This window comes from Panulirus ornatus, chromosome 1 (genome assembly GCF_036320965.1).
Source record: "Panulirus ornatus isolate Po-2019 chromosome 1, ASM3632096v1, whole genome shotgun sequence".
Taxonomy (NCBI): domain Eukaryota; kingdom Metazoa; phylum Arthropoda; class Malacostraca; order Decapoda; family Palinuridae; genus Panulirus; species Panulirus ornatus.
In genome coordinates, this window is record NC_092224.1 from 73,638,855 (window position 1) to 73,651,444 (window position 12,590).

General features: G+C 41.8%; 1 protein-coding gene across 1 annotated transcript in view; it reads left to right on the forward strand.

The window, feature by feature from the left end:
* The window catches only part of dlt (codanin-1 like protein dlt), a 183,661-nt gene that overhangs the window by 69,100 nt on the left and 101,971 nt on the right, over nt 1–12,590 (forward strand). Inside the window, exon 8 of the mRNA XM_071663855.1 lies at nt 12,068–12,252. Within this exon, the coding sequence (XP_071519956.1) occupies nt 12,068–12,252 (185 nt within the window). The remainder of the gene's footprint in view (nt 1–12,067; nt 12,253–12,590) is intronic.

The following is a 12,590-nucleotide window of genomic DNA, read 5'->3' on the forward strand; positions in this document are numbered from 1 at the left end:
CGGGGTCGATGTGCTGTCAATGGATTGAACCAGGTCATGTGAAGCGGGTGCAGTAAACCATGGAAAGCTTTGTGGGGCCTGGATGTGGAAAGGGAGCTGTGGTTTCATTGCATTACACGTGACAGTTAGAGACTAAGTGTGAACGATTGTGGTCTTTTTTGTCTGTTCCTGGCACTGATTCGCTGGAGTGGGGGGCAGGATGCTATATCGTGTGGCGGTTTGGCGACAGGAGTGGACGAAGGCGGCAAGTATGGATATGTACATGTGTATATATGTTTATGTCTTTGTATGTATATTTATTTCTTTGTATGTATATTTATTTCTTTGTATGTATATTTCTAAATTGTTCTTACATTTTTCATATGTATATATATGTATGTGTGTGTGTGTGTGTGTATGTGCATATGTGTGTGTGTGTGTGTGTGTGTGTATATGTATGTATATATGTATATTATCCCTGGGGATAGGGGTGAAAGAATACTTCCCACGTATTCCTCGCGTGTCGTAGAAAGCGACTAGAGGGGACGGGAGCGGGGGGCCGGAAATCCTCCCCTCCTTGTATTAACTTTCTAAAATGGGAAACAGAAGAAGGAGTCACGCGGGGAGTGATCATCCTCCTCGAAGGCTCAGAGTGGGGTGCCTAAATGTGTGTGGATGTAACCAAGATGTGAAAAAAGGAGAGATAGGTAGTATGTTTGAGGAAAGGAACCTGGATGTTTTGGCTCTGAGTGAAACGAAGCTCAAGGGTAAAGGGGAAGAGTGGTTTGGAAATGTCTGGGGAGTGAAGTCAGGGGTTAGTGAGAGGACAAGAGCAAGGGAAGGAGTAGCAATACTCCTGAAACAGGAGTTGTGGGAGTATGTGATAGAATGTAAGTAAGTAAATTCTCGATTAATATGGGTAAAATTGAAAGTTGATGGAGAGAGGTGGGTGATTATTGGTGCATATGCACCTGGGCATGAGAAGAAAGATCATGAGAGGCAAGTGTTTTGGGAGCAGCTAAATGAATGTGTTAGCGGTTTTGATGCACGAGACCGGGTTATAGTGATGGGTGATTTGAATGCAAAGGTGAGTAATGTGGCAGTTGAGGGAATAATTGGTATGCATGGGGTGTTCAGTGTTGTAAATGGAAATGGTGAAGAGCTTGTAGATTTATGTGCTGAAAAAGGACTGATGATTGGGAATACCTGGTTTAAAAAGCGAGATATACATAAGTATACTTATGTAAGTAGGAGAGATGGCCAGAGAGCGTTATTGGATTACGTGTTAATTGACAGGCGTGCGAAAGAGAGACTTTTGGATGTTAATGTGCTGAGAGGTGCAACTGGAGGGATGTCTGATCATTATCTTGTGGAGGCTAAGGTGAAGATTAGTATGGGTTTTCAGAAAAGAGGAGTGAATGTTGGGGTGAAGAAGGTGGTGAGAGTAAGTGAGCTTGGGAAGGAGACCTGTGTGGGGAAGTACCAGGAGAGACTGTGTACAGAATGGAAAAAGGTGAGAACAATGGAAGTAAGGGGAGTCGGGGAGGAATGGGATGTATTTAGGGAATCAGTGATGGATTGCGCAAAAGATGCTTGTGGCATGAGAAGAGTGGGAGGTGGGCTGTTTAGAAAGGGTAGTGAGTGGTGGGATGAAGAAGTAAGAGTATTAGTGAAAGAGAAGAGAGAGGCATTTGGACGATTTTTGCAGGGAAAAAATGCAATTGAGTGGGAGAAGTATAAAAGAAAGAGGCAGGAGGTCAAGAGAAAGGTGCAAGAGGTGAAAAAAAGGGCAAATGAGAGTTGGGGTGAGAGACTATCAGTAAATTTTAGGGAGAATAAAAAGATGTTCTGGAAGGAGGTAAATAGGGTGCGTAAGACAAGGGAGCAAATGGGAACTTCAGTGAAGGGCGTAAATGGGGAGGTGATAACAAGTAGCGGTGATGTGAGAAGGAGATGGAATGAGTATTTTGAAGGTTTGTTGAATGTGTCTGATGACAGAGTGGCAGATATAGGGTGTTTTGGTCGAGGTGGTGTGCAAAGTGAGAGGGTTAGGGAAAATGATTTGGTAAACAGAGAAGAGGTAGTAAAAGCTTTGCGGAAGATGAAAGCCGGCAAGGCAGCAGGTTTGGATGGTATTGCAGTGGAATTTATTAAGAAAGGGGGTGACTGTATTGTTGACTGGTTGGTAAGGTTATTTAATGTATGTATGACTCATGGTGAGGTGCCTGAGGATTGGCGGAATGCGTGCATAGTGCCATTGTACAAAGGCAAAGGGGATAAGAGTGAGTGCTCAAATTACAGAGGTATAAGTTTGTTGAGTATTCCTGGTAAATTATATGGGAGGGTATTGATTGAGAGGGTGAAGGCATGTACAGAGCATCAGATTGGGGAAGAGCAGTGCGGTTTCAGAAGTGGTAGAGGATGTGTGGATCAGGTGTTTGCTTTGAAGAATGTATGTGAGAAATACTTAGAAAAGCAAATGGATTTGTATGTAGCATTTATGGATCTGGAGAAGGCATATGATAGAGTTGATAGAGATGCTCTGTGGAAGGTATTAAGAATATATGGTGTGGGAGGCAAGTTGTTAGAAGCAGTGAAAAGTTTTTATCGAGGATGTAAGGCATGTGTACGTGTAGGAAGAGAGGAAAGTGATTGGTTCTCAGTGAATGTAGGTTTGCGGCAGGGGTGTGTGATGTCTCCATGGTTGTTTAATTTGTTTATGGATGGGGTTGTAAGGGAGGTAAATGCAAGAGTCCTGGAAAGAGGGGCAAGTATGAAGTCTGTTGGGGATGAGAGAGCTTGGGAAGTGAGTCAATTGTTGTTCGCTGATGATACAGCGCTGGTGGCTGATTCATGTGAGAAACTGCAGAAGCTGGTGACTGAGTTTGGTAAAGTGTGTGGAAGAAGAAAGTTGAGAGTAAATGTGAATAAGAGCAAGGTTATTAGGTACAGTAGGGGTGAGGGTCAAGTCAATTGGGAGGTGAGTTTGAATGGAGAAAAACTGGAGGAAGTGAAGTGTTTTAGATATCTGGGAGTGGATCTGTCAGCGGATGGAACCATGGAAGCGGAAGTGGATCATAGGGTGGGGGAGGGGGCGAAAATTTTGGGAGCCTTGAAAAATGTGTGGAAGTCGAGAACATTATCTCGGAAAGCAAAAATGGGTATGTTTGAGGGAATAGTGGTTCCAACAATGCTGTATGGTTGCGAGGCGTGGGCTATGGATAGAGATGTGCGCAGGAGGATGGATGTGCTGGAAATGAGATGTTTGAGGACAATGTGTGGTGTGAGGTGGTTTGATCGAGTAAGTAACGTAAGGGTAAGAGAGATGTGTGGAAATAAAAAGAGCGTGGTTGAGAGAGCAGAAGAGGGTGTTTTGAAATGGTTTGGGCACATGGAGAGAATGAGTGAGGAGAGATTGACCAAGAGGATATATGTGTCGGAGGTGGAGGGAACGAGGAGAAGAGGGAGACCAAATTGGAGGTGGAAAGATGGAGTGAAAAAGATTTTGTGTGATCGGGGCCTGAACATGCAGGAGGGTGAAAGGAGGGCAAGTAATAGAGTGAATTGGAGTCATGTGGTATACAGGGGTTGACGTGCTGTCAGTGGATTGAAGCAAGGCATGTGAAGCGTCTGGGGTAAACCATGGAAAGCTGTGTAGGTATGTATATTTGCGTGTGTGGACGTGTGTATGTACATGTGTATGGGGGGGGGGGTTGGGCCATTTCTTTCGTCTGTTTCCTTGCGCTACCTCGCAAACGCGGGAGACAGCGACAAAGTATAAAAAAAAAAAAAAAAAAAAAAAAAAAATGTATATTTATGTATACGTTGAAATGTATATGTTGTAAGTGTACATGTGTGGGCGTTTATGTATATACATGTGTATATGGGTGGGTTGGGCCATTCCTCGCCTGTTTCCTTGCACTACCTCGCTAACGTGGGAGATGGCGGTTAAATATAATAAATAAATAATTTTTTGTATTTTTACATTTATGGGCGTTTATTTGTATGTATGTGTATGAAAGTGGATAAGCCTTTCCTCATCTGTTTCGCGTTGCTACCTTGCTGATGCGGGAAACAGCAATTAAGTATAATGTTGTTATAATATTTATTGTAAACTTTCATAGACATATACTCATGTATATACACATGTTAATATTCATACTTGCTAGCCTTCATCCATTCCTGGCACTACCCTACTCCACAGGATATAGCATCGCTTCCCTCTGCTTCAGCGAGGTAGCACCAGGAAAAAGGTAGAAAATGCCATATTCGTTCACACTCAGTCTCTAGCTGTAATGTGTAATGCACCAAAACAGCAGCTCCCTGTCCACATTCAAGGCCCACAGATCTTTCCATGGTTTACCCCAGATGCCTCACATGCCCTGATCCAGTCCATTGACAGCATGTTGACCCTGGTATGCCACATTGTTCCAGTTCTCTCTATTCCTTGCTTTACGTAAGATCACAGTATGTGATTTTGCTAATATGCAAGGAATTTGCATCCACCAGTCCCTCTTTGCATGTAGTCAAAAATTGCTATTGTTCTGGATGTGCAGTAGATAGTGTGTCAAAACTTCTGTGAGGGTTGGTGCATGGAGTAAGCTTGGCTCCTGGGTAGAGTATGCTAAGTTCCTGCCGATGGGCCAGTCTCTCAGTTACTACTGTTTTTGTAGATCTGTTCTACTTGTATGATTTGGTTAAACCTACTCCTATTATTTTCCTGCAACCCACTGTGTTTGTGTTTGTTAACATGCCATCCAAACGTCAAGGAACATTATCTTCTATCCCAGAACCAGCAGTTAAATGGAAGAGAACCTCTCTGCCCTTAGGAATGAAGCTAGAAATCTTGTGATGCACTGATGCTGGTAAGGAAGCATCAGCACTTGGGTCTGCTTACATCTTCGGTGAATCTACAATCTGCAACATATAGAAGAATGCAAAGAAAATTGAAAGTGCTATGGTTCACTCTACTCCACTGTCTGCCAAGGTAACCACAAGGGTTAGAAATCCACTCATGATGAAGTTGAAAAAAATACTCATTATGCATAGAGCATGAGGAAAGGAAGGAAACACCTGTAGTAACCTTCAGCTCAGCTTTAAACTCTGAAGATTTATGAGCATCTATGTAAATATACAATGTAGCTGAGCCACAGCCATTTCAAGCAAGTAAAGCATGGCTCGATAAATTCATTCAACATCAGAAGCAATCCACCAGTGCTGACTACGAAGCTGCTGCTAATTATCTAAATGCATCTTTGATGCCTGTTTCCTCTGGGGACTCCCATCTAGGGGTTGGCCATGGCAAAAGTCTCCATGTATTCCTCTCCTTGCATGCCTCCCTCTCATACACCATTCCATGCTTTCTTCCACCATTTCTCTCCCTCCAGTGCTCTTCCATTCTATTCCCTGTGTTACAGATGGTCTTTCTCTTGGAGCAACCCCTTTGATTGTAGTATCATACACTTCCTGTAAATTCCCCATCTTGCATTCTTTGCATATTCCTAAACCACCCCAAAGTATTAGGTTTTACCCACTCTACTACTCCACTTTCCTTTCCCTTTGAATTCCCTGCCATACCATATCTTTCATACACACCCTCTTTTCTTTTTTCACTCCCTCTAGACATACCACGTGCTCCTCTCAAATAGCTCATTTCTACAGCATCGATTCTTGATCTCTGTAACTCATTCCATGTCCTTTTATCGGCTGCATAGGCCAGGGTTGGGAGGATTATATTGTCCTTAAAACTTTCTTCATCTTTATACTTACACCCTTTCACCAGTCTATTAAGAGACCCAGTGACTCCTCTACCCTGTACTGCTCTCTCCCTTATCTCTCCTTCCAACTCGGCAAACTTACCCAAAATAGCTCCTAGATACTTAAATTATCTCACTTCCAGTCTTTCTCCCATTCCACATCAGTAACACGACTTAGTACACTTTCTTCTTTTCCACTATTGGTTTTGCAAAATATATACTTTCATTCTGTTTCCTCTCAGGCACCATGACTTTACTTTTACTTGCTGTTACCTACAATTGCCTGTGCTTACACATAACATAGGGCACAGTTACAACCTTCTGCGACTCCTCTCCATTCTCAGCAAGCACCACAGTATCATACACCAGCCACCATGCCTCACCACCACCTCCATCTCTAGCTCCCTTTCTCTAGTTTTACTTACACCTTTCTCATCACACAACATTGCCTTACACCAGCATTTATACCAACACTTTCACACAACTATCCATGCACTGTTACACATGCAATTGCTACTTTATAGAAGGCTCTCATGCCATCCAACAGTTGTCCCCCTACCTCACATATCCTTAACACATCAGATAAAGCATCCCACTCAACTCTGTCATATGCTTCCTCCAGATCTATAAAAGCTGCATACTGCTTCTTCGTCATGTTTTCTCCAGTTCTCCAGATCCATAAATGCTGTATACAACTTCTTACTTTTGCTTTTCACAGTCATTTTCACCATAGAAATATGACCCATACATCCCCTACCTTTTCTGAAGTCCACTTGCACCTTAGTTGTTCTGGATTCCAGTTACTATCATCACTCGATCTATCAGCACTTTTCCTAGTTCCTGGTACACTTAACAGACTTATTATTCTTGATTGCCATGTCCTGCAGTAGCGAAGTAGTGCCCACTGAACTCACTGTAGGTCTCGCTGGAAAGTTTGGCTTATGTGTTTTGATAGGTCATTACGTATATGGCAGTGAAGGGGACAGTGATGAAAATCTTTTGATGAGAGAATCATTACATTATAACAACAACTTCTTTTCATTATCAAAGTGAGAATTAACAGCTTCTAGGGGATTTCTAGTGAGTTTGAAGTATGTTGTATCATCACATTAAAGATCATTCATTTTTGAGAAATAATTAACTTTGTCCATAATCACAACTGTGTTTGTCTATCTGCTTTAGATATTTATAGTTCATTATCTTTCTTCAAATTGATGATAGCAGTGATTAATCTTTTTGGACAGTTTGGAGCAGTTGGTTTTGACAAACTTTCGTGCACTACCCCCTTACAAATGTTCACTTCATCATTAGATGATTTATGATTTACTGTACTCTTCCAAATTACAAAATGATCTTGCTATATCAACTACCTTTGTGGTGAACATTTCCCGTAAATAACTTGACAAGGATTCTTTGTGTACTTAGGCTAAGGTATAAATTTTGGGAACTTTATGTGTTTCATTTTCCTCGTGCTTATATGCCTATACTAGATCATGCACACCACTATGACCTCTTGCATACGTACACATATATACACATGTACACATTCATACTTGCTTGCCTCTATCCATTCCCGGTGCCACCCCGCCTTGGAGGAAACAGCATTACCACTCCTTGCGTTAGTGAGATAGGTTCAGGAAATGTGTGAAGAAAGGCCACATCCCTTCTCTAGCTCTCATGTGTGATACACCAGCTCTCTATTCACATCTAGGCCCCGCAGACCTTTCCATGGTTCACCCCAGATGTTTGGCATGCCCTGGTCTAGTCCATTGAAGGCACGTCAACCCCAGTATACCACATTGTTCCAGTTCACTCTCTTCTGTGCATGCTTTTTGCCCTCCTGCATGTTCAGACTCCAATTGCTCAAAATCTTTTTCACTCCATACTTCCACCTTCAGTTTGGTCTTCTGCTTCTCCTTGTTCCCTCCTTTTCTGACACATATCCTCTTTGCTCATCTCTCCTCACTCCTTCTTTTCATATGTCCAAACCATTTCAACGCACCCTCTTCTGCTCTCTGTCACACTCTTTTTATTACCACACATCTCTCTTACCCTTTCATTACTTATTTGATCAAACCACCTCACACCACATATTGTCCTCAAACATCTCATTTCCAACACATCAAGCGTCCTCCACACAACCCTATATATAGCCCATGCCTAGCTACTGCATAATATTGTTAGAATTACTATTCCTTCAAACGTACCCATTTTTGTTCTAATATAATGTTTTCTCTTTCCACACATTCTTTATGACTTACAAACCACACACACACACACACACACACACACACACACACATACACATAGACACACATACACATAGACACACATACACATAGACACACATACATGCACAGACACACACAGACACACACACACACATACACACATACACACACACATACACACACACACACACATACACACACACACACACACACACACACACACACACAGACACACAGACACACACACAGACACACATACACACACACAGACACACATACACACACAGACACACATACACACATACACACCCAGACACACACACAGACACACACACAGACACACACACAGACACATACACAGACACACATACATACACATACACACACATACATACACATACACACACATACACACACATACACACACAGACACAGACACACACGCAGACACACACACAGACACACAGACAGACACACAGACAGACACACAGACAGACACAGACAGACACAGACAGACAGACAGACAGACACACACACACACACACACACACACACACACACACACACACACACACACACACACACACACGACTCGCTTCTGTTCCGTAGTTCCATTCTCTGCCAAGTCCACTCCTAGATATCTAAAACACTTCACTTCCTTCAGTTTTTCTCCATACAAACTTACATCCCAGCCAACTCATCCCTCAACCCTACTGAACCTAATAACCTTGCTTTTATTCACATTCACTCTCATCTTTCCCCTTTCACACAGTCTTTCAAACTTCATCACCAGCTTTTGCAGTTTCTCACTCAAATCATCCACTGGTGCTGTATTATCAGTGAACAACAACTGTCTCACTTCCCAGGCCCTGTCATCCCCAACAGACTGCATACTCACCCCTTTCTCCAAGACTTATGCAGGCAGTCACCTCCCTCAAAACCCCATCCATAAACAAGTTGAACAACCATAGTAACATCACACACCCCTGCTGCAGACGGACCTATGGGAACCAGTCACTCTCCTCCCCTCCTGCTCGTACACATGCCTTACATCATTGATAAAAACTTCTCACTGCTTCTAGCAGCTTACCTCCTACACCATATGTCTTAATATCTTCCACAAAGCATCTATATCGGCTCTTATCATATGCCTTTTCCAGATCCATAAATGCCACATACACTTTCATCTGTTTCTCAAAGTATTTCTCAAACACATTCTTCAAAGCAAGCACCTGACTCACACATCCTTTACCACTCCTAAAACCACACTGCACCTCCCCAATCTAATGCTCTGTATGTACATGCCTTCACCCTCTCATTCAATACCCTCCTATATGAATCTCCAGGTATACTCAGCAAACTTATTCATCTGTCATTTGAACACTCACCTTTATCCCTTTTGCTTTTATATAGTGGCACTAAACATGCATTTCTGCAATCCTCAGGCACTTCACCATGATCTATACATACATTGAATATCATTACCAACCAATCAACAAGACAGTCACCCCCTTTCTTAATAAATTCAAGTGCAGTACTGTGCAATCCTGCCTCCTTGCCAGATTTCAGATTCCACAAAGATTTCACCACCTCTTCTTTTTTCCCTAAACCACTCTTCCTGACTCTCTCATTTTGCATACCACCCAGACCTGAACGCCCTACATCTGCCACTTTATCATCAAACACCTTTAACAATCCTTCAAAATACTCAATCCCTTATATTTGCTACATGCATCCTTAGCACCTTTTCCTGTAGATAAAAGAACAGTACTAGCTTTCACCCATTCCTCAAGCACAACCCTCTGTTTCCATGCTAAATTTCATATCAAATGCATCCACTCAGTCACACTTTCTCCTTCTCACTTAAACATTTCAGCATTAATCTCATTTACTCCAGTTGCCTTTTTTTGCCCTTTCATTGTATCCTCTTCTTTCTATCCTCCATAACCATGCATATGACAAATGCTGCCTCCCTTTTTCCCACATTCATCAGTTCTTCAAGTACGTTTTCCATTTTCACTTCATTCTTTTGATTCAGCAACTCCTCTTCCTTACTTTTCACATTAGTATTTCCACTCTTACATCTACCTTTTCCGTTTTCACCTTTTTTCAGTACAGTTTCATACTTTCTCTAAACTTTTCAATCAACTTTCTTCCAAAATAATGATCTGCTCTTTCTTTTGCTTTTTTGCATTAGCTTAACATTCCACTTACACTTCTTATACTCTTCCCTCCTCTTTTGCTGAACTTTGTTACACTCCTTTCGAGCAGTCTACCATATGCCTTTTTCTTCTCTTCCACAGCATTTCTAAGCTCATTCATCCATCATGTATTTCCCTTTTTATTCATGTATTGCACAATGTTGTATCCAACTACTGATTCTAGGACTGTTAATAGTCTCTCTAAACATTTTATATATCTCATTCACACATGACTGCATTTCTTCTTTTACTGCACTTCCATCTAAACTTTTGGTCACCCTCCTTTCATACTCCTTGCATTTTCTGTTTTATCTACTCACTTCCCAACTCATTTACCTCTCCATTCTTCCTTACACCATACCTCTATTTCTCCCTGATCCTAACCCCCCACAAAAACTGCAAAATGGTCAGACTCTGTAGAGTCTTCTCACAACTCTAGCATTTAGCACAGCCTTTCTTGCCTTTTCATCCACTGCCACATAGTCAGTAAAAGCATTTTGCTTTTCTTTTCCATCATTTCTCATCCATGTATACCTATGGATCATTTTTTGCTGATATAAGGTGTTTGCAAGGAGTGAACCCTTCTTAGCACAGACATCCACAAGATAACTTCCATTCTCATTTACTCTATGCACTCCCCATTTACTGACAATCTCACCAGTTTCATCACATTCCACCTTTGCATTCTTATCTCTTGTTACAACCACCTTTCTTTCCTTCTCATATTCATTTATTCATATTTCTCCAGAAACACTTCATTTCATCCTTGCACAGTCTTCATATTCACAAGTGCCTATACACATACCCATGCATACTTCTTACTTCCAGTTTTCCTTCCACTCATGCTATTCTTGATCCATTCCATCCATGCTCTCTAAAACCCTTCCATACTCTTGGTGATAGCACAACTGCACATCCTTCTTTCCCTTTTCTTTGATAGTTTTCAATCATGTCCATCCACACCACTTTATACCACTTCTTCCACACCCTCCAATAACTTGCATTCATCACTTCCATTTTCATAACATTACATCTGCCCAAGGATATGGGGTTCCCTAGTCCCCAGCACATCCAAATTGTATCTTTTGAATTTCTTCACAAGCTCCCTCCTTTTACTCTCACCAGTCATCCCATATACATTCAGAGTTTTTACCTTGAATCACTCATCCCTTTTACTCTCCAGCATAAATGGTAGACTCCATTAATGCTTCTTAGCCTTTTGTGCCTCGCCATTGGCAGAGGGCAACTTCAGCACAGTCATCCCCAGAGGCGGTGGGGCTCTCAAATTGTTCAAAAAACCAAAACCCAAGCCCTTGTGCCTTGCCCTTGACAGGTCATTGGCAGAAGGCAACTTCAGCACAGTCATCCCCAGAGGCAGTGGGGCTCTCAAATTGTTCAAAAAACCAAAACCCAAGCACACCTCAAGTGTTTGTGTGTATTAAAAAACCTACCACTACTATTGCCCTGATTAGGGAGCATATTGTGCAGTTTCTGCTCGTAGTTGTAGGGAGTTTGAGGAGGTTGTAGTGCAATGTAAGAATGCTGGTTATATCACTATCAGACTGTCAAGAGATTTGGACTCCATGGCTTGGTGGATACTGCTGCTTGCTAGTGAATGATCATGTGCTAGAGAGATCTGCTATTTGCCCTTTGTGGATTTTGAAACACTTAAATTCTGTTTTACATTTTTTTACTTGTTTTTTTTATGGACACTGTATGCAAAATATGTGGAGAAGAGCAGGAAGTCCACATGGAACATGTAGACATTGTTGTATATTAGTGTTAACTAATTTATTTTCTTCTTGACGCAAACCCATCATTGAGATATCACTCTTTCATAAATTGAAGGTTCCATGTAGTTTTATGGTTTTATTCACATATTATTGATTCTTCTTTTTAGGTGTGTCCCCCTTTGAACCTGTGTGCTGCATTACAGCAGTGTGCACTCACTGGTCAGTTGGTGGTCGGGGTGACTTGGGTAGTGGAGTACCTCAGTATGGTTGATCCTGTAGCCCTGCACACAAGACAGTACCTCACCGTTATCATGACACTTATAGCAGTATTTAAGTTACTGTATGTTGCCAGGTAAGAATATTAGATGAAATCAGTTAGAAACATTTTACCATTGTAGTTAAGACCTGTGGACATTTTTATCAGTGCTTTGTGTTTATAGAGATACCAACACAGATTGTAACTTTTTTTTTTTTCATACCTGTTCGTCATTACTTGCCTTAGTTAGGTAGTGCCAGAAAAAAAGGCCTCATTTGCTCACATCCATTCTTTAGCTGTCAGCTGAAATGCACCAAAACTACAGTCCTGTATCCACAATCAGGCCCCACATACCTTTCCATGGTTTCTTCTGTCTGCTGCATATTCTCTGGTTCAGTTTATTGATAGTACATCGCCCAGTGTATACCACATCA